The sequence below is a fragment of the Cucumis sativus genome, chromosome 1 (genome assembly GCF_000004075.3).
Source record: "Cucumis sativus cultivar 9930 chromosome 1, Cucumber_9930_V3, whole genome shotgun sequence".
NCBI classification, from domain to species: Eukaryota; Viridiplantae; Streptophyta; class Magnoliopsida; order Cucurbitales; family Cucurbitaceae; genus Cucumis; species Cucumis sativus.
In genome coordinates this window covers 2,489,933-2,512,056 of record NC_026655.2, presented here as the reverse complement: position 1 = coordinate 2,512,056, position 22,124 = coordinate 2,489,933, and the positions used below count along the sequence as shown (strand labels likewise).

The following is a 22,124-nucleotide window of genomic DNA, read 5'->3' as shown; positions in this document are numbered from 1 at the left end:
TAAAAATTTAGCAACTAATTTCAAATCAAAATTTAATAAGGTATGATTAATAAAATCTATTGTATTATAGTTATTAATTTTGCAACAACCTGGTTTATGTTTATTTGATAATATCAATGTTTATAATTATTTATATTTTTTAATGTATTCTATATTTTATATTTTTTTAAAATAATTAACTTATATTTAAATTAAAAAAATAATGTTAGAAAAAATAACATAAGTAACAAAAAAAATTATTATCAAACAATTTTATGTTTCTATTTTTTTTTTTAAGAAAGAGAAAACGAGAATAGTTATCAAACATAGTTTTATTTCTTGTTCGGTCTTGTTTTATGTTCTAAAAAAACAGATCAAATATGCCCTCCACAGACAAGCTTATTTTCCTCACTTCTTGGATTTTTTCAATTAAGCCAATGGAAAAAAATTATTGCCCTAAAAGTTGCTTCATTTTAAAGTTATTTAAATTGCTTGGTAAGTGTTTAGGTCAACTTCCACACAACTCTACTAATTTCATAGGATAACTCGTTAAATAACTTTTGAGTATTAAATAACTTTATAGGATATTAAATTTGGTAATGGGCACCACCATGAATTAAATTCATGACATTTTAGCACTTTATCAAGTTTTAAAATGGTGGACTAGAAACTTAGAACAAGGGTAACATTATGATTGTCGATATCATTTTCCATAAGCAGTTCGACACACTACATTTTACTTTATTTCTAATCTTAAAATCATACTTGTATTTTATCATAAAGTGAATGGAGATAGCACGTAAATAAATTTTGTATGATTTTAGTACGATCTTTTATAAACTTTTCCAAACCAAAGTCCAAGGTCACCACTAGACTCAAGGCCAAATGAAAAAGGTTAGAGTCTTGATGTTTGAGTTAAGGCCAAATGAAAAAGGTTAGTGTCTTCATGTTTGACTCAAGACCAAGTTGCACTCGAGTGCCAAAAGTAATAACTCTAACATTGTCAAAGTTACACATAACTAACTACAAGTAATTATCAATTATGGGATTTATAAATAGCTTTCATTTAACGACTTACAAAAGTCAACTATTAGAGCTACACACCTCCCCCCCTTTGCCACCTTGTAAAGCTAAACAAATTTTAACACAAGATGTCTATCCCAAAATAAAGCTTTACCAAAAAAAAGAAAACAAAGGAAATCCAACTACACACAAGAGGAAGTAACAAGTCAATTCAGAGGGGGAAATTTTGGTGACAATATGACCTTATGGTTTTCTACAAATTTCACTATCTTTAACTTACGCGTTCCTTTTTCTCATTCATTGCCTCAAAAAGAGGCAACTAACTTGGTAAGAAAATATTGTAAACATTACCAATCATTAGACCGAGTACAACTTGGTTGTTTTTCAACAGCATCAAAAATCAAAGAATCAAGCAGGTTGAGGGCTTGATACTTGCGAGCTCATTTTCTTGGCGCGCAGCCTCTCCATAAACTGGGGATTTGCTCGCAACCTCTCCTTCACATACAAAGTTCGAGCATCCTCTACAAGTTGGTTGGCTTTTCCAGCTTCCTCAATGAGAGAGAGAAGAGTCCTAAGGCAATCCTTCCTATTTTCCTCTCTATGTTCGAACCTGAGAAATACAATTGAAGTTAGAATTCACTGCAAATTTAGATCAACAAAAGGTAAACTTGATAAATCATAACATAGGCTGCGAAAGTTCAGTAAGATCAAGTGTGGATCGTGGTCAAGATTCCTCAGGGGGGGGAATGATTAGAAAGTCAAATTGGTTTACACCCTCACATGCAAATAATTAAGAAAGAGAAACTACAATGATAATAATTCCTTGCCGTAGTGAAAGAACGAAGAAATGGAGCACAAAACGTGTAGATCTGTCCTATTTATTTAGTGACATTGGAAATTGGCATCTCTATTAGAGATGTCAGAAACCTGTTTTTGGTCCTACAAAGATGTGTCAAACACCAAAAAGTAGACCAACGAGAAGTATCAGCAGAACTAAACCTTACAACATACAAATGATGACCTTACCTCTCACTAGTAATCGTAAGCTCATCTTTCCCAGGATGGTAGCGCTTACCAACCAACTCCCTCAGTCGACGAAACTGGAACTTTGATAAACCAAGCTCCTTCACAGTAACAGATAGTTTCACTTTTCGGTTTCTGGGATGCCATGCATCCCCACCTGGTGCAAACACAACCCTTGTTTGCCATCTAAGAATTGGCCCTTCACCTGGTGGGTCATCCAAGTCCTTTTTATTGTCTTGCACATCAGTTTCATCGAACGTTGGAGCTTCTGCCTCCATCATCTTTCCATATTCCATGACCACCTCATCTTCAAATTTTTTAAACTGATTGTAAGCTTCCTCAGGTTCAAGCTCCCCCTTTTCACACAAATCCCCCAGCTCATTGAACCTTGCTTCTACTTTTTTCTTTAAATCATCTAAAATGAACAAAAAATTACAAAGAAAGGGGGGAAAATCATTAGAAGAGAATTGCACTTTTTCTTCAAATCATCAGGCATACACCACAAGCTAACAACGATAGATGATTGCACATGTTAGACTGAATGGATTAAGCAACTATAACAATCACCATAAAACAACATATCTTATTTCTCACAAGACATGGAATTCCGCAGGTTGAACAAAGTTGAATAATTGATAAGAAAACAAGATATAAAAACAATAATACAAAATGAAGCAATACATAAGAGAATAGATCATCCATAATAAGAAAAGGGTATATACTTCTTGCATGGCTTAACGATGAATACATTAGAAAATGATAGACACCAGAGATTCTTTCTCCTGAAAATCTGGACTCCACCATTTCTCAAATCTTAATGGTAGATTGAAACCTCTTTTGGTGCCTTCAATTTGGGAGTTTAAGATCCAAAAGAAAGTTAAGTTTTTTTGGTAGACTCTTCGTTATAGGACTCTCTGCATTTTCTGTTAAAGGGGATGAGGAGACCCAAGATCACCTACTAATCCACAGCCTGTTTGCTCAAGGGGGTGGATGAGGTTGCTGAATGATTTAGTTTAGAAGCACGGTTAGGGTGAGAAGAAGAGCCAAGGCTCATGGAACTGAGCCAAGCATTTCTGTGGCCCCTTTGGAGAGAGAAGTGGTAGGATTTTCTTAAGATACTGCTGCTACCGAGGTCTTTTATGGAATTATGTACAATATACAGCTTCTTGATGGTGTTCACAAGAATTTATTTTGTAATTATAGCCTTCTTTTGATTATATACGATTGGAAGACTCACATGTAGGAGGTTCTCTCCCCCGCACTAAGGTTTTGTTAGGAACCAAGGTAGTACGGGCTACTTTTGTGTCACATTGGTTAGAATGGTATGACCAATGTGGTAATTAAATGGTTTGACTCTCACACCTCAATAGCTAGCTTTTTGGGGGTAAGGTGCTTTAGTACCTAACAAGTTGTTATTTTGATCATCAATGCAAGTTCCCTTGTTTCTTATACATGTGGAATTTTTGGCTCGATGCTTGTTGTCTCAACTCTCGAATGAGGGTACAAATTCCAGGAAAAGGTTATACGTTTTCAGATAAGTGGAACCAACAATTTTCAGTTGGAGGGGGTATTACAAGTATCATCTGAGAATCGGCTTACCATTAATTATTTTCCTTTCAGAGGTGCTTATGATCTTACAAAAGATGAGATAAGGCTTGCAATTTCGGCTGAGGGGAAAGAGGGCACTACACAATGTATTATCATCACTTTTCCAGAGAGAAGAAGAAAGTGTAGCAGCAAAGGAACGTTCAAAGTCATGGTCATACATATCAGCCTTAAGATGAAACCAACAAATGATGGGGCATGAGATCAACAAAGCCTTTTCAGAGCCAGGTTTGAAACATAATCTGAATGGAAAACAATAACTTGGAACTTGTACAAGATATTGATGTACAACCATCATAACTAATCAATAAGATGCAACACACAATTACAATCAGTTGATATGAAACACCAGAAACAAATAAATAGAGTAAATATAATGCCAGACTAGAATTTTATAAACTTCTACTTCAAAAACTGTAATCCAGAAGAGATGTGTGAACGCATGGGAAGGGTTGCATGTCAGAAACTAATCCACAAAGGCTAATTATAACAAAAGAAAGATGATGAAATGTTGCACACTAACCAAAACAAGTGTGTAAACTGTAAAGGAAGCGGGCAAACCTGGAAGAAGCTTGTCCCAACTGAGCATATCCTCCAAGATCGCTTCACACGCCTTGGTGTCACTCAGGATCCCATGATTTACGGCATCCTGAACAATATCCTCCCATTTTTTGTCATCCATGTTGAAGTATGGATCCTTTGCCATTCTTTCCATAACTAAATTTTTAGCATAATAAAGGTCGTCAATCTCTTCATCCGTATCATGCAGTTCTTCAAAATCAGATTCAAATTCTCTGTCCTTGACATCTTCCAACGGTTTCATTCTTAGTTCTTCAACAAGTTCATCATCCGTATCCTCATGCTTTCTAGCCAATTTCCTCTGAAGAATAGCTTCAAGAATTGATGGAAGTGCTTCTTCGTTACCTTTGAAGTACTCCTTTATCCGCATTTTCAATTCTGGGGGCAGAAATTTAATGAATCAAATGAAAAAATTATCAACTCCCATGAGTCTCGATAAAGTCGCATTGAACAAAATCCTAATTTACCGAGGCATAAACGTCAGATCTAGAAAGAAACAAAAGAAATAAAAGCATTCAAATATCACCCAATCTCAAATTCAAAGCGTTAAATCATAAAGAAAACAAAAAAGCCCAACTGTTTGTACTGTATAATGATCTACAAACTATTAAATGAAATGACTAAATCAGTTTGCTCTAATTCTTTAACATTATAACCTATCTTCAAGCTCTCCCTTCCTTACTTACGAACAAAAGTTTAACATCCCCCGAATTCCCTTCACTCAGGCAAGCAAACCATCCAACTTAACAAATACTAAAACGCAAACGTCGACTTCACATTCAAATTTGTTAGTTGGATAGCAGAAAGCAGCCATAAAGTAGACCATTCTCTTGGGGAGGGGAAGTACCTTTATTGCTTACATCTTGGACGTCCAAACAAGCTTCTTTCTTCTGAGTGGACACCAAATTCGCTTGGGGAACTGTTTGAGAATCTTCCTTTGGCGGGGAATCTTCCTTTGACGGGGAATCGTTATCAGAAGAGAAGAGCCTGAAGCGAGAGATGGCCGGGGGTGAGAGGAAGAATGAAGGATGGGCATTGGATGTGTAAATGGGAGAACGAAGAAGAAGATGATTCCGAGCTCTGAGAGGAAGGTTTCTCAAAAGAATCCATTTCATGGCTGTCGTCGTTCTCCTCTAGGGTTTAAGGTTGATGAATGGTTTAGAAAGAGTTGGCCGCCGTTAACACCTCGATTCGATTGTTCCAAATTTAACAAAATTATAATTATTTAATTTGAAACTACAAAGATTCAGTATATAAATTTAACCTTTTGATAGTAATTGAAAACCTGAAATGAGAGTTGAAGAATTTATCTAAGCTTTTGTCTACTGAGAGAGGGAAACGATTTGAGAGAATGGGAGAGGGAGACGATGGTGACTGAGAGAATCACAGCGGCCGGCGGCACCTACAGATTTTTAACCCTAAGAGCTTCAGATGCCTCAATTCCTATTTCCTATTTACTTACAATTTTAAAATTTTATTTACATCATTCTCTTTATCAAAATTTAAATTAACAAAGTTTGTTACCCATTTAATTGATTATTAATAATTAAAATATATATTTCATTTAATTATATTAAGTTGTAAGCTAAGGGCATTTTTTTTTTCTCTAAATTACAAGTGATACAAATAAATTCCCTTTAACTTTGTACGTAATATTAATTGAATATATTTTTTGGTTACTTAAATTCACGAACATTTTCTTAAAAATTATTCAATTTTTTTTTATCAATTATGATTTTTCATCTTGTAAACGACTTATAAATTTTTTTCATTACTATATGAAACATCTTGTTTGTTTACTATGGCATGAGATTTTTAAATAATAAATTAAAAGTTTATACATTTGTTAAAGTAATAAAAACTTTAGGTGAAAACAAAGTGTGAAGCATTGATTTGAAGCAAGATGTCACCATTTTCGTAGGCTTTGATGTGAGTTTCAAGAATCGATCAGCTCTAACAATAACAAATTAAGAGTTTGAGCAATTATCAATAACAAATTCTTTCATCCACAGACCAACGTTCATTCCATAACTTTGCATCATCCTCTCTCCACACTTCAATCCCATTGATGGAAAAAAAAAAAAAGAATACATAAATAGTGCCATTGAAAGTGGCCTCGAGCAACTTTGAGAGCTCATTTGTGTCGGAATCAACTCTTAGTATATGAGTCACATATCAAAATTTTCCTTTTCAAGATCTGATATATAACCTCAAAAAAACTTTCAGTGATATAACCAATCCAATAAAATAGATCCAAAGCAAACACCACATAGAACAAACAGATCTTCATTATTTGGTTCCATTGAAGTTTAAAATATGAACTTTGTAAGGGGACGTTTCTCTAATATAAGAAACACTAACTATTTTTGTAGTGTCTTGTGTTAGGGCTAAAGCCAAATCCGTAAAGATTTTGATATTGTCCTTGTTTTGCCCCCTCGTAGAAAGAAAAAAGATTTTAGAAATTTTGATGTGGTCATTCTTGAGAGGATTTAATATGACAAATACAATCAACGGTGAAGTTCCCAAATATAAAAAAAAGTAAGAACAACCCATTACAAGTACCATGATTGTTAATAAAACAAAACTCATAATAACCTTGTTCAACGAAAATTGAAGCAACAAAACTAACATGTTAGGTGTCAAAGTCAATAGAGTGTATCTTTTCTTCATACGTACAAATAAAGAAAGATTCACGACGAATGAATACACTACAAATTAAATTTATAGTTGAATATATAAGGCCGCAAAACATATCACTTTTTTTTCGCACCATTTACTTATAGTATTAAGAATAGTAATGGAATTTTTATAATGACAACAAATAATAGTCCAAAAATATAACTTAGGAGGCAAAAATTATTAGAATTAGGATATCAACGAATGGATACGTAATAGTTCAAAAACAATTCTCTAAATAAATAATTTTGTATGATGAACATTTTTTTTAGACATTAGTAAACTTGATTTTTTGGACAATATTTAATAACTGTTTAAATTTTATGACGATAGCATACTCGTGCTTATCAGTTATATTTAAAATATTTTACAAATTTGTTATTTTTTACTAATAAAAATAGTATGAGAAAATTATTGAAAATATAAAATATAAATTAGAGTGTAGTTTGTAGTTTGTACCGAACAGGACGAAGCAAAGCGCCAATGATAAAGCCAATTCTTTGCTCTTGCCGTCGCCGCCCGATGGTTGAACAGCGACGGAGCTCAATACACACGAACTCACCCTTCAAATATCGTTGTCAACACTCTCATGACTTCCACTGCCTTCTTTCTTCAATTGAAATCCAACACTGCGTCTGTATATCCTCTGTTGTTCGACTCTCGGAGCCACTGGAAGGGGAAAACATCGGTACCCATCATTTTGCGGCTGTGTGTGAAGATAATGGCGGCGGCGGCACCGGCGGATTCCAGAAACAGCTTAGGGTTTAAGAATTTGATGGAAACGTTCACTGTGAATGTGCAGAGAGCAGAGAATAGGACACTGAATGTTCCATTGATTGAGCCATTTACCATTGCATCTTCGAGGCTTGAAATGGTGGAGAATGTGGCGATAAGGATTGAATTGAGTAATGGGTGTGTTGGATGGGGTGAGGCTCCGATTTTGCCTTTTGTCACTGCGGAAGATCAGTCTACAGCCATGGCGAAGGCCGAGGAGGTCTGTGAGTTATTGCGACAGAGACCACCGAGTACTTTGGGCTCGGCGATGATGCAGATCAGTGAGACTCTTCCTGGGCATGAATTTGCTTCTGTGAGTAATCTATTGACTCGTTGGATTTTGATTTTGCACTTCATTTTTCTTTTTTTCGTTACTTAACTTGTCAAATTAACAAGACTTGGTTACCTTCATTAGGACGAGTGAATACCTTGAGATAAAAAAAAATTCTTACCTATAAGAATTTTGTTGCATTGGCTTCATGATGTAATGCTTGGAATGCCCTGTGTTTATAAAAACAATCCCTGAGGCCTGATGTTTTTGGTTTTTGAAAGTTGTATTTATTTTGATAAAGACAACGAGACCTCTAGTCAATGATATTGTCCACCTTGGATATCAACCATCTTATTTTGTTTTTGGAACACTCAAAAGCTTCGTGCCAATTGAGATAATTCTCTTCACTTATGTACCCATGGTCACTTCCTTCTCTAACTAACGTGAAGCTCTTTTTGCACTCCTAATATATTTTGACACCATCTAACAATTGTATTCTTAGTCATATCTCAAAAACAACTTTGCAAGAATTTTTTTTCGTCCAAACTTGGTATGGATTTTAAAAAATATGGTTTGAAAGTAGATAACAGAGCCAAGAAAGTCATAGGTGATATAAATATTTATAAGCTTAACTTTTAGAAACATAAACCAAATGGTACAAACGGGACTCGAGTTTTGAATCCATGTTTCTTTTAATGATTGTGTATCATATTTACTATTGAAGGTTAGAGCAGGAGTTGAGATGGCGTTGATTGATGCAGTTGCTAACAGCATTAACATACCTCTATGGAAGCTATTTGGTGGAGTTTCAGACAGTATAACTACTGATATAACAGTAAGTCTCCTTTTTATCTCCCAGTGAACGCATGTTTGAATTTCCAGACATTTCGTTGGTTTTAATTTTTATTTTGGATGATGATCTAGTGGGGTTCTTTTACAATTTCTATATTGCTGGAAATTTTATTTTTAATCATGAACTGCAATGAACTTTCGGTTTTATCCCAGTAATCCTAGTACATATGGGGCTAAGTAAAAATTCCAAGTTATATCAGTGAGAAGTAAGTGAAAAGATCAAAGAACTACTCTGATCCATACTATTTATGCAGATTCCTATTACTTCTGCTTCTAATGCTGCCAAATTGGCTGCAAAATATCGCGATCAAGGATTCAAGACGTTGAAGCTGAAAGTGGGAAAGGATCTAAAATCTGATATTGAAGTTCTTAAGAGCATCAGAATGGTTCATCCTGATTGTGAATTTATCCTGGATGCTAATGAGGGATATGACACAGAGGAAGCTATTCAAGTTCTTGAAAAATTACACGGTAAAGTACAAGTCCTTCCAATCCCTGCAATCTTCTCTTTTTTTTTTCTTCTATACTTTACCATGCATGGATTGATCATTCTTACAGAACTGGGAGTGACTCCTACTCTATTTGAACAACCGGTTCATAGGGACAACTGGGAGGGTCTTGGAAATGTTAGTCGTGTCGCTAGAGATAAATATGGGGTATCTGTTGCAGCTGATGAGAGTTGCCGGAGTGTAGATGATGTTAAGAGAATAGTGGAAGGGGATCTTGCGGATGTTATAAATATTAAGCTGGCCAAAGTTGGAGTTTTGGGGGCCATTGAGATTATTGAAGTAGCAAGGGGTTCAGGACTCAGTTTAATGATTGGTGGTATGGTAGAGACTCGACTTGCCATGGGATTTTCTGGTCATCTTGCTGCTGGTCTTGGGTGTTTCAAGTATGCATAATTCTTAAAAACTAGATGCTTTCCTACTTTGTTTATTTTTATGGCATTTCTTCATCAAATCAATTGTGTTTGCCCAACTGCAGATACATCGACTTAGATACACCACTTTTGTTGTCAGAAGATCCTGTTCATGGGGGTTATGAAGGTATTCTCAGCTCATATCTTGAACTTTGATTCATCAAGGTCATGTTTAATAACCAGTATTTCTTAACTACCTAGAAAACTAAATATATAGATATATGTATCATATATGTATAATGTATATGTATCCTCTATGTATATGTATATATAGATATGTTCCCCATCTAAACCTATTTGTTTTTTAAATTAACCTTGTAAACACTAGCCTTGCCGTCCAATAGGATTTCTTTAGTTTGCTATCTACTTTTTAGGTATGTTTTTAAAATGCAACCAAAAATTTTAAAACTAGGGCTCCTTTTTGTAACCGGCCATTTTGACTTTTGCTTTTTGTTTGTGCTAATTAAGCCTATTTCCTCTCCATCTCTTATAATGGTTTACCTCTTTATTATGTACTATGGTTAAACCAAATTTCAAAAACAAAAACAAGTTTTTAAAAGCTACGTTTTTTTTTCTTCAAATTTTTACTGATTTTTTGAAACTATTGGCGACAAGTAGATTGCAAATAAATTTTGAGGTAAAATAGTGTCTATAGCATAAGTTTTAAAAAAAAAGTAACAATAATAATTATCAAACAACCTAAAGAAAATAGTTTATTTTATTGTTTTTTAAACTTAGCTACGAATTCAAAATTCATATCTTTCCTTAAAAGAGAAGATAGAAAGACACGGTAAAAAAAAAAAAAAAACAAGCACGGCGGTCTATTTATAATGAAATGGTGTTATCAAACTGGCTAAAGCCCCACAAAATTTATATAGCTCTGGTAACTGTGATCTAATTATAATGAAATTTGGGATGTAGTTTCTGGTGCTGTGTACAAGTTCACAAATTCCCAAGGCCATGGTGGTTACCTTCATTGGGATAACATTGCATTGTAAGTTTATAAAAGTTTCCATTGAAGATTCAGATATAAGCTTATCTACTTTTTTATTTTCCCTCCTTTTCCTTTTTTGGGTAATTTAGAATTTTGAACTTTGTAGTACCCATACCTTAGTACTATGTTCCAATATTCATCAGCCTTCATACCTTATAAATAGTCGAGCAATAGTGACCGTTTTATTTAAACTTCACCTCTCGTTTGACAAAAGGAGTTCTTAAATTCATTGTGGGTTCCATCACTTGTTAACATCAATTTCATGACATATTAACTCCTTGCATTTTGACTTGTTATAGACCTATAGATGAAAAACTATCACTTATTATCCCAAATACTCTATGATTGTCAATGTCTATGACATAGAATTTAAAGTGTATGATCTTGAATTTCGAATGTCTTTTCTTTCTTTAATACAATGATAGTTATGGAGGTTGGAGTTTCCATGACTCACTTGTTACACCGTCAATCTAAGAGTACGAGTAGGTTGGTGCAAAACTTGTTTGAATTAAAATTCAAACAGATCAACGAACTAAAATCAATCTAACTCTATTCTTTTAATGGTTACATGTTGGACCTCAAGCCTGGCACTTGCCATGATTTGGATGGGGCCTAACGATGATTGACCCTGTAACAAAACGCATGCTTAAAGGTCTATATGAGCTAGTGTGCTTATCATAGTGATAACACCAACATAAAGCTTTAATATATCACTAAAGCAAAGCATGATAATTCATGATAATTCAAAAGGTGAATCCATATTGATTTTTAAGGGCCACATAATGATGATTACCATTCTAAATCCTTAATCTAAATGGACCACACTCTACTCCATGATCCTAAACTCTATAACTAAAATTGAATACACCTTTTTATCAGCAATACACTGATACCATAGCATTTACAACAAGTTAATGAAGAAAGTAATAGCAAATTAATGAATGATACCTTCAATATATAACCACTTGTTTGCTGCTTTCTCTTCATCTTTGTAAGTATTATTTATGTTCCAAATTGGATGAGGAATGATTAAAGTAGAGCTCATGGGTTATTGCGCAGAATGATGTTTGTGGCAGAAGCAAAGCACACCACTTAATCTCATCAATTGTGTTACCATGTATTAATGGAATTTTAGGTGCAACTCAATGATTATATCCCACGTGGCCATTAAAATACAATACATAAAATTAATTTCGAGATGTTTCATTCTTGAAGTCTAATAGTGAATCAATATAGAATTGTTCGAAGCCAAACATATTTAATTTTGAAGTTTTTATGATTGTTTCTTTAAAACTTTTCTTAACCATATTTGTAAACATATTATCAAGAGCCCTCTCGTTTGAGCATGGTTTTGTTGATTCATGTGCTTTTTCTCCACGTCAAAATTACTTATAACATTACTATTTCTAGTTTTTCTCAATACGTAACATATGTTCTTCGTCTAGATATGTTCTTAGATTATAATTAACATTTCTCAAATAAGTAATGCTTGAGTGCATCATGAATTGCACTTATCTTTTTGTAGTCCACTTCAACCACATAATAGAAACAACTCAATAACATTTAAAAACTACTTAACCGACTACAAGTTTGAAGTGGCAAACCTTTTTATTCTCGAATGATTGTCTCTCTCTCCCACTTGTTCTCCCTTTCATCCCTCCCCTATAAATTGAGATGCAAAAACCAAAGAGCAACCCCACACACACAAACCCAGAGAATCATCAAGAAGAGTACTAAAAGAAAAGATGAAGGCATCAAGAATTGGGACGGTCTTAATGATAGTAGGATTGATATTATTGATATCAAACTCAAATGAAGTAATGGTGGAAGGAGCAGATGGAGTGGCATGCAATCCGATGCAATTGAGTTCTTGTATGAACTCAATCATATCAGGAGCTCCACCATCAACCCAATGTTGCAGCAAGATCAAAGAGCAAAAGCCCTGTCTCTGTGGTTACCTCAAAAACCCTATTCTTAAGAGCTTTGTTAGTTCCCCAAATGCAAGAAAAGTAGCTAATGATTGTGGAACTCCTTTCCCAAATTGCTGAACAATCATCCATTTCATAATGGCTTGCTTGATTGTGTGTCTGTGTGTTTCTCATCACCAATCCCTCTTTCGTGTTCTATGTTCTTCTTGTCTGTAAACTGCTCCGTTTTATGTTTGTGTTTTGTTGAATAATAATATGTAATGCACAACTAATACTTTGGTAGTTTGGCTCTCCTAGTTTGGGTTGTTAGTCATTTCTTTGCAACCCAACCACAAAAAAAGGGGGAAAAAAAGCTTGTGGCTGTGGTTGGTTCCAAGTAATCAAGATAAAGATATATTTCTAAATCTTAAATCAAAGCAAGGAAGAATAATGATAGAAAGTATGTTATGAACTCGTCATAATTGATAAATCTGTTTGTTAACAACAAGCAAACACGAAGAATATTCAAGTCATCATGTTTATGATTATTAACATTTTAATTTACAATGTAACAAATGAAGAGATTATTTTCTATGAGATCAGAGGATAAGTCCATCCCACCATTAATACTTGATTAGTGCCATTAGTGCTCCACAAACAACTTTACATTTTGGATATTATATTTATTGCACTAATTCCACTTTAACCTAAAATTATCTACAATGATACAGATGGCAAAGATTTAATATTGGGATGATTAATGCATCCACGACTTATTTGTTTTTCATATTTTATCAACAAAATTTTAAGGAAAACCTATTTGGTATTTACATCACACCAAACAATAAAATTTAATTTGAGAAGAAGAGACTTGCAAAAACAAAAACAAAAAAAATACTCTGATGTCTAAGTCAATAGAAGAACTATAGAATAGAGATTAAATTAGAAATTCTTAGTTACCTCATGATGTATTCATATATGCAAAACAAAGAAAAAGGTTCATAAGTTAATTGGTAAAACTTTTTGTTATCAGTCAAGTACAAGTTAACATCACATTAACTAATTGTTCAAAGAAAGACCATTTTCCGTCCATGCTAAAGGTATGTGCAATCCTTTTCAGCCTCTTATTGACCATTTTATTTATTGGAGCTATATTTTGTTAAATCATGGACTACGCTAAAATTAAGATAGCATTATTCTCATGTGTTAATTCTACCATAATGAATGATTATTTAACGAGATATAGCTCTGATTTGCACTGAGAGCAACAATGAATTTATTGGTTTGCAAGAGGCTGAAAAGGATTAAAACATACCTCGACATGGGCAATAGCAAGAAAAGGGTCTTTCTTTGAATAATTAGTCAACATGGGGTTGACTTATAGTTGGCTAATAACAACAAGCTTCATCAGATAAGAGACGGATAAAAGTTGAATAAAAGAAGAAAAACAATATTTTTATGAGAGTGAGAGGTGGGAAGAACAACAATGGCGATGATTGCTTGTTCTAATTCATTTTTATGTTAACCTCAACACAAATTAAAAAGTAAATGGAGACTAGAGAAACATACTTTGAAAATTACGAAGGAATTAGAGGCAGAAACCAATACAAAGACTAAGAATAGGATACTATCTTTTGTTGGTGTGGAAAGGGAATGATAGATTCAAAAAGCTCTATATGGGATTATGAGTAAGAATGGTTGGTATTCTATTCGAAGTGTTTACCATCTAGCTAGCTAGTAATGGAGTGGGAGAGGTGGAAACTATCCCCTTTTCAGCTATTTCCCAAAAAGAGAACAAGAAGAAATTATGCTCACACAATTACCAAATTCTCACTTCCCTCCACAGTTCTAACTATTCGCTCTCTCTTTTCCATCTCTATTGTGTGATCTATATGATAGCCAAAACACACTCAATCACAAGAATGCGAATATAAAGAAATAGAAAAATAAAGAAGCGTATCTTGTTTAACTTAAAGTCCTAAATGTGTTCTTCCTGCCAACAACAAGCATAATTTCTATGGCCATAATAGTTGTTTGATTTTCTTTTGTTAAATAATATTTACTCAATAAGAATAAATAAACAAATATTGGTATTATGATTAATTACAGTAAGTATTTTCCTGTTTTATTAACTACTATATAGTTGGTATATAGTTGGAACATACTACAGAAAGATGAGTGCAACATGTCTAAAGGAGGAAAAGTAATAAGTGGCATATTGGGTCATTTTGGTGTAAACTTTTGATGGGATAAGATAACTATGAAACATTCTTTGCTATAGACCTATCTCTCGCAAACAGAATGCTATTCCAAGAAGGTTTCACATCAATCAAGGGAGGAAAGAATGTTAGATTCTCATTTTCCACATTCCCTTCTGAATATTTTAAATGGCTCGGCTTCTCTCTCTACTGGATGGGGAATATGATTCCTATTCAATTCATATTAAAAATATAAAATGGGACGAAGATAATATTTCTATTTTCATCTTTACTTATGAGTAAATCTAAAAAGATATCCAACACAAAAGGCATATAGGAAATATACAGAGTAGCAATTTGTACTTCAAGTTTACAGAACAAGAGAAACAATGATTCTAAATTTGGGAGTGTAAAAATAGAGAATAGCTTCACACAAGTTTTCGAGGAGAGCGTAAAATGATACCCTTCCATCCTGATTGCCACTAGTTTCCAAGTCCATATTACTTTTGCCGCCTTCAAATGAGCCCTTTTCTGATATTACATTTCACACTCATTGCTCTCCTCGCCCATTTTGCAAATGGTTCTAACTAGTTGTTCTGGACTTTTTCCTTGAAATATATTCCCAGAAAAAACAAACCATCCAAAATCAAAATGAAACCTCACCAGTATGGGGTGCAAGTCAAATAGTCAGTAAGGGCACGAGCTCGTTATTTCGGCAGTTCAAATGGGCAACAGACAAGTAGACATATATGTAGTCATCATCTGTCATCTCCAATATGTTCCATGAGATGAAAAGAACTGAAAATCAGGTTGACTGACCTGAAGGCTCCTCAACCACTTATCTGCTGCCTGCATAAGAGAATTTGCTTTTTGATGGTCGCTGATGCCATTTTGCCCCCATATTGATCCTTTTACCTTATAAGAAGCCATTCCAAAAACAGGCAGGGAAATCTTTGTGATATCATCAATGTCCTTGGGATATACCATTATTGGTGGCAAGCTATGTCTATTACCTGTTGAACAATAAAAACAACAGTAGGAGAAATGGATTATGGTAAAGTAAGTAAGAGCTCTAGATGAGGCAGAAAAATGGTTAACATATTTAAACAAATAAGCTATATGTCAAAACAACAAATGTTGAGTCATAGTAAAAAACTTAGGCAGAAAAGAGGCTTAAAAGATGAAAAGGCAATGAAAAAGCTCCAAAATGAAATGTACATTTTGTATTCTTGAAATAACATTTAATGTGAAATTCAGGTCCTACAAACTTTGAAAAGTTACTCAAACTCTTGAACAAACTTTGGGCAAGCAAGGTGAGGACACGATGAAGAAGGAACCCACAAGCCTAAATTTATGTTTATTAGGCAAACTATGCAGACACCGTATGCACTATATAGCTCCATATAAGCAAACACCAATGAATTTACTGATCTTTCAACATATGTTTAGTAATAGGGTTCACACATATACTGGCTAAAAAGAATGTCATATTACCTTTTTTTGGTGTGGAAAGGGAGTGATATGTTAAAAAGCACGCATCCAAATCTTTTAAGGTCGGACCCGTGGGTATACGGTATATAGGGTACCTACAATTTCAGTGGAGGAAATGAATACCATGTTGAATACCATGTTTTACGAAACTAGTGACAACATCAATCTCTAAAGACTTACCACGCTACAGAGACCCAACTGGCTGGCAGGATATCACAACTACTCAAAGTTTTCAAACCAGGAAATTGGTAAGCAAGTTCAAATATCTGTCATAACATAAACAATATTAGTAAACTAATATGGTTCTCAAAATAGCAAAATATGAGACAGTATAATTACTAAATGAACCAAGAAGAAACCAACTAACTTTATCAGCCAATGGTACACGTTGATAAGGAAGATCTTGCTCGAGAAACTGAAAGAGCAAACTACTCCGAGGATATCCTGCATCCCCATCATCACTCAAAAAACCTTCTTGCACCATTTTATGTTCATCAGTTAAAGATGTCTTTCTCATTTTTAGCATGTTTTCACAAGCTAAATGGGGATGATCCCACTGTTCTCTTGAAAAGTTAAAGCTTTTTCCTAGATCGTGATCAATGCTTCCATCACTGCTTGTATCTCTAGAAGAATCAAGATCACTGTCCTCACAAGCCAGCCTACCAAACATAAAAAACAAAGAATAAACCAACTTCAGGGAAAAACCAATGTTCTCGTACAATAAGAATGGTAGGTCTAGATCACATCTAAAAGAAACCCACATTAGAGTAGAATATAAATCATGGTAAAATAAACCTCACACTCACAGTTAGTTAAAAACAGATATATTTGATTTCAAGCAAAAGAATTCGAGTACTCATGAGTATTGGCATACTCCACTCAAAGATCAAGTACCTGACGTGAGAATCTGATCTCAATGCAGCAGCTTCGCCATATATTTGGATACCAGACAAATATGGAACGTAATATTGAACAACAGAGTCACCTCCATCAAGTACTAAAGGAACTCCAGCGCCATATGCACTCCACTCCTTGAAAGACTCCCACAGATCATTCAGAATGAAATAAGGTTGAAACTCAATATCACAAGTCCTCCAATCCCTCATAGTTGTCTGGAAAGAAGACAATATCATCATCACAAATTCAAAATCTCCCAAGAAAAACAGAAACAAAATGCTCCCAGACGAGATTATTTACTTAGAGGTCAAAAACTTGTAAATGCAGAAAAAGCCATGAAAACCATTAAAGGGCCACAAGAAACGGAACAAAGATTATGATCCTAGTTTGGTGATTAACTAAAATTTTGTCAGCAACCATTCAAGATAGTATGTATCAACTTTCTTTGATTCAAAACATTTACCTTAGAGAAGTACTGCGCTGGAACTGAAGGCCTTGTGGCTTCCAGGAATCTCTCTAAGTTGCTCTTAGACTGAGGAGTTAATTCCTCGCAAGGCTTTGTAGTACAACCCACAACTTTACTCGATAGGCTCTCAGTTTCATCGGTCTTGGTAGGATTCCTCGAAGGCTTTTGCTGATTATAATTCTTTCTTGCTCTTACCGGAACATAAAACCGATCTTCACCTTTGATTCCCCCAAACTGCAACGTAGTTCCCAACATTTCTATATCTATATCCCAAAAGAAGAACCCTCCGTTTAGTATCAATGGAGAACGGAGGAAACCTCAAAGATTATAATGGGAAACCCCAAATTTCTCCAAAATGGGTAAAAAGAACTCAACCCACAAGAACAAAAAGAAGATTAAATCGGTTTCTTTAAACTCCTCAAAGTAGTACAAAGCCGACGAAAATGGCTGTTTAAAAGAAAAGAGGTTCAAATTCTTTAAAACTCAGAGTTCTTTGTAAAAAAAGACTCGGAATCTTGTCCGAAGAACACTAAATTGAATGGAGGTTGTTGATAATACAATATCCGATCAGAGAAAACACAAAATAACAGAGGAATTCAAAAAAATCGATTGAAATGAAGAAGAGAATTGAAGATCGATTAAAAACCTTGGTTGAAAAGATTTAAAGAATGCACGCAATGAATGACCCAAATGCGTTTTGTGTGAATTAAGAAACCATATGAGAAGGAAAGAGAGAAGGAAACTTGAACCAGAGAGTGTGTCTTATAAAAGAAGAAGAAGAAGAAGATGACATAATAATTATTAAAAATATATATATATCTATTTAATTAATATAATAAAACTTTCGGGGTTGTTTTGTTACAAATTTTTACTCACGTGGGTAAATGTGGAAATAATGAATACTTTTAGGGCAGAAGTGTAATTTAGTAAAAATGGGGGACTGGTGAGCTCATCCGTTCGTGAAAGTCAGTCAACCTCTGCCCCCAGGTTGGCACGTGACAATGTGGTAGGTATCACACGTGCTGTCCACGAGTAGGTGGGACACGTGTAAATTCTTTAAATAGTCTTTGAAAATTCTTTCCACAAATTCTTTTGAAAGTTTTCTATTTTTCAATTTAGAGTATAACTTAACAAATAATTCACTCATAACTAAATATTTTTTGGAAAGAAAATATGAAGTTAACAATTGAAAAGTGTTACTTAATATCTAATCACTTAAATTATGTTTTAAGTGAGATTTATGGACAAGAAATTTAATGATATTGAACAATTTGAAGGTGGATTTATTTGGACAAGATTTTAATACCTTTTTCAATCTATGCCAAAAATAAAATTATCTTTATATTGTAGTTACAAATTAATTACTTTTAATGGTGAGATATAATCTATTTGAAACATATATTAAATAACTTTCCTAATGACAATAAATGGATGTGCCAAAATCAATCCCATCATACGTATTAGTTAAAAAGAAAAAAAACGTTAATTCGATACTAATCATTTGTGAATTATAATAGTAAAACTTGGAATAATAAATAACTCAATTTATTAATTATGGTGGATAGTTTTATTTCAAATCAAATATCCCATTTGATAATTATATGATTTTTTATTTGTAACATTCGAAAATTAAGCATACATACATCCATTTCACCTATAGTTTTTATCCATGTTTTTCAAATCTAAATTAAGTTGTGAAAACTAAAAAAGAAGTTTTATATTTTAAAATTTTACTAAGAATTTTACTAAATATATCCTAAGAAATTAAGAAAAATAATTTAATTATTAAAAAACAGAAACTCAAATGAGATTGACATGAGATTTTAAGTAAATGATGAGAAATAATATGTGCTACATTAAAAAAAAAAAAACAATGAATATTAAGAGTGACTAATCCAATAAAAAAAATATAAAAAATTGTTTTTGAAATTTGAAATTTAGTTAAGAATTCAATTTTTTTTACTAAAGATATATAGTTATTTACTTTTTAAAAAAGAATGGATTGATTATCAAAAGCTGTTAGATTTAAAAGTAGAATGAATTGTTTTCAAAGTTTAGATAAATATGAAAACATACATTTCTTGATAGATTTAGGTGAATATGATAATAAGAAAATGACTGTATGATACAAAAACGAGGCTTAGGTAAGATGATTACATCAAAACTTTAGGACTTTAATCAATGTCTAAAATGTTGTATAATAAATGTACAATTTACTTGTTCAAATATATTTATTTATTCACTAAACTGTCAAATAACACACAATAGAGAAATTATAGGGTATAATATAATGTATGCATCATATACACTTTATATTTGTTTTATTTAAAGTCTCTATTTTTAAAATGTCCATGTTAGTTTTTTAAGTATTTAAAAAATAACCGTTTCGATTTTTGAGTCTTCATAAGGTGACATTATTAAACGTTAACTTATCTTACGCTCGTTTTTTTACATGTGTGGTTTGAATTTATGTCCACATCAATATGTTTTTTAGTACAAAAAAACAAGAAAGACTCAAAAAAAGAATCAATAGAGAGTGGTTTTCAAGACACACGGGTGAATTTCAAATTCTAGAGTATGAGAAGCTAAATCACGAACAACAAAAACACTTGTGTGATTTAACCAAAGGAATTCATGAATAAATCCACAAAAATGTATATCTCAAATAATTTATCAACAAAAGCCTAAACCTTATTCACATATTTAGTATTACTACTTAGAATGTTCTATATAAATATTGAATCAGTTTCGACTCAAAAATACAGAAATATCAATCTCAATTACTTAAACAAACATTAAATTACGTGACAATATTGTTGGATCAAAACACATCATCAATTGGTCACAAACAACGACGTTTATATCTATTTTACGATCTATAAAGATGTTAATGTTCAAATAACCTAAATATAAATATTATTAAGTTAGAAAATATATTTTAAATATTAAAATTAAATTAAAACTCATAAATATTTTTTAAATGATAGATTTTACAAAATATTTAAAACTTAAAGTAAATTATCACAAATTGAAAGTTTTGGTAAATATTGTAAATTTGTTGTTATTTTAAAAAATGCCACTCGTTTAAACAAATTGAGAGAACAAAATAAAATCTTGTAAGAAGTAAAAAAAAAAGGTGTAAAATGAAATTTAAAGGAATGTTACATTACACTCATCACTACCATTTAAAACCTACTTTTTTCAATATAGCCAAAAAAGAAAGAAAGAAAGAAAGAAAGAGAAAATTAATTAAAATTAGAAGATGAATTTTTAGAAAAAGGAAAAAGGAAATAAAAATTACCTAAATAATGAAACTTGAGGATGGAAGTTAAAAGAAATTAAGATTTGATGTGAAATTAATTTTAAGTTATAATATGAATATTATTATTGTTGATGTAAAATTGAATTATTGGGAATGGAACCCACTTGAGGTTGGAAATGGTTTAATTGCAAACCCAAAGTGACACACCAATTTGGACCATTCATTTCCACAAATGCTTTTTGGTTCCTATTTTGGGAAAAATGCCTCTTCCCCTTCGGAAACGCCAAAAAAACGAATTATATAATTTTCAACTTCTCAATTTTTATCCATATACATTGCTACCAAATATTTTTTATATTTTATGCTTCCCTCTCATCAAACCTTATTCAAATTTTATTATTTTTTTAAAAATATATGTGAAAACTGAAAGCTAACCTAATAATAATTGTTATGTATGGGTAGTATTTTGGGTTAGGGATGTTTACAAGAAAATTCCAAATGTAGATCAATTTTAGGGTAAATTATACAAATTCATCTCTCAACTTTCTTCTATATTTAAGAAAAGAAAATTTAAAATAATGGTTGGAGAAAGAAATACTTTAAAATTTTAGTGTTTATGATTGTTATATATTAGACTAAATAATTTGGTTTGAGAATACCACATGGCCATGACAGAGTGAAGAAAACAGAAGCAGCTAATTCCACTGTTTTCTGTTTTCTTTAATTTTTTCTGTCTTGGGTTTATAAATATTTAATGTGATTTCTCTTAATTTTAGTTCCTTCCCTTTTATTCAATTAATTGATTGTGATATATACATTCAATTATATGCATTCAAAACTTTTTATATTTATACTTTTCAATTTTCTTTACTTTTTGTTTTTACTTTCACATCCTTTTATTGTGATCCAATTATAACAGAATTATGTATATAGATCACCATGTTAAAACCTTTAGTATTTATTTTTAATTCCATTTGTGAAAATTAATTTTTTGAAACCAAGTGGGTTTAATAATTAATTAACATTTTTCTTTTGTTTTTAAACCAAAAAATTACTTTTAAAATTACCAACGATGTATTTTTGTTTTTGAAAAAATAGAAAAGAAAACCAATTACTTTTTTAATAACAAAAGCAATGAATTAAAATGATTACCGAATAAGGTTTAAGAAAATATTTTTTAAAAAATAACAAAAAAAATTACATCAAAA

At 32.6% G+C, this 22,124-nt stretch overlaps 4 protein-coding genes across 4 annotated transcripts; 2 read left to right on the top strand and 2 right to left on the bottom strand.

The window, feature by feature from the left end:
• Nucleotides 1–1,015: 1,015 nt before the first annotated feature.
• On the bottom strand, nucleotides 1,016–5,640 carry LOC101215739. The gene is made up of 4 exons (XM_004137275.3): nucleotides 5,057–5,640; nucleotides 4,192–4,587; nucleotides 2,029–2,440; nucleotides 1,016–1,612 (listed from the first exon to the last, which is right to left on the bottom strand). Exons 1-4 carry the CDS (start codon nucleotides 5,322–5,324, stop codon nucleotides 1,411–1,413), a joined length of 1,278 nt encoding a protein of 425 aa, XP_004137323.1. The 5' UTR covers nucleotides 5,325–5,640; the 3' UTR covers nucleotides 1,016–1,410.
• A 1,692-nt stretch (nucleotides 5,641–7,332) lies between these two features.
• On the top strand, nucleotides 7,333–10,947 carry LOC101215507 (L-Ala-D/L-amino acid epimerase). Its single transcript, XM_004137274.3, has 6 exons — nucleotides 7,333–7,972; nucleotides 8,655–8,765; nucleotides 9,037–9,253; nucleotides 9,341–9,674; nucleotides 9,767–9,828; nucleotides 10,623–10,947. Exons 1-6 carry the CDS (start codon nucleotides 7,475–7,477, stop codon nucleotides 10,697–10,699), a joined length of 1,299 nt encoding a protein of 432 aa, XP_004137322.1. The 5' UTR covers nucleotides 7,333–7,474; the 3' UTR covers nucleotides 10,700–10,947.
• Nucleotides 10,948–12,367: 1,420 nt separating this feature from the next.
• On the top strand, nucleotides 12,368–13,027 carry LOC105434567 (non-specific lipid-transfer protein 2). Its single transcript, XM_011650671.2, has one exon. It carries the CDS (start codon nucleotides 12,441–12,443, stop codon nucleotides 12,741–12,743), a length of 303 nt encoding a protein of 100 aa, XP_011648973.1. The 5' UTR covers nucleotides 12,368–12,440; the 3' UTR covers nucleotides 12,744–13,027.
• Nucleotides 13,028–15,058: 2,031 nt separating this feature from the next.
• LOC101215266 (hypothetical protein) lies at nucleotides 15,059–18,413 on the bottom strand. Its single transcript, XM_031880355.1, has 7 exons — nucleotides 18,301–18,413; nucleotides 17,652–17,917; nucleotides 17,186–17,403; nucleotides 16,659–16,950; nucleotides 16,472–16,557; nucleotides 16,295–16,386; nucleotides 15,059–15,813 (listed from the first exon to the last, which is right to left on the bottom strand). The coding sequence occupies exons 2-7, from the start codon at nucleotides 17,907–17,909 to the stop codon at nucleotides 15,566–15,568; spliced, it is 1,194 nt and encodes a 397-aa protein (XP_031736215.1). The 5' UTR covers nucleotides 17,910–17,917; nucleotides 18,301–18,413; the 3' UTR covers nucleotides 15,059–15,565.
• Nucleotides 18,414–22,124: the final 3,711 nt, after the last annotated feature.

Bases quoted from the DNA above. Each gene is read 5' to 3' on its own strand.
- LOC101215739 (XM_004137275.3), bottom strand. From the start codon at position 5,324: ATGAAATGGATTCTTTTGAGAAACCTTCCTCTCAGAGCTCGGAATCAT. The intron at 4,588-5,056 runs GTACTTCCCCTC...TTCTGCCCCCAG, and splicing joins CCAAGATGTAAGCAATAAAG to AATTGAAAATGCGGATAAAG. The intron at 1,613-2,028 runs GTAAGGTCATCA...TGTATTTCTCAG, and splicing joins CTTACGATTACTAGTGAGAG to GTTCGAACATAGAGAGGAAA.
- LOC101215507 (XM_004137274.3), top strand. From the start codon at position 7,475: ATGACTTCCACTGCCTTCTTTCTTCAATTGAAATCCAACACTGCGTCT. The intron at 9,675-9,766 runs GTATGCATAATT...GCCCAACTGCAG, and splicing joins GCTGGTCTTGGGTGTTTCAA to ATACATCGACTTAGATACAC. The intron at 9,829-10,622 runs GTATTCTCAGCT...TTTGGGATGTAG, and splicing joins TGTTCATGGGGGTTATGAAG to TTTCTGGTGCTGTGTACAAG.
- LOC105434567 (XM_011650671.2), top strand. From the start codon at position 12,441: ATGAAGGCATCAAGAATTGGGACGGTCTTAATGATAGTAGGATTGATA.
- LOC101215266 (XM_031880355.1), bottom strand. From the start codon at position 17,909: ATGTTGGGAACTACGTTGCAGTTTGGGGGAATCAAAGGTGAAGATCGG. The intron at 16,387-16,471 runs GTAAGTCTTTAG...CTGAAATTGTAG, and splicing joins AGTTGGGTCTCTGTAGCGTG to GTACCCTATATACCGTATAC. The intron at 15,814-16,294 runs GTAATATGACAT...ATTGTTCAACAG, and splicing joins CCTTTCCACACCAAAAAAAG to GTAATAGACATAGCTTGCCA.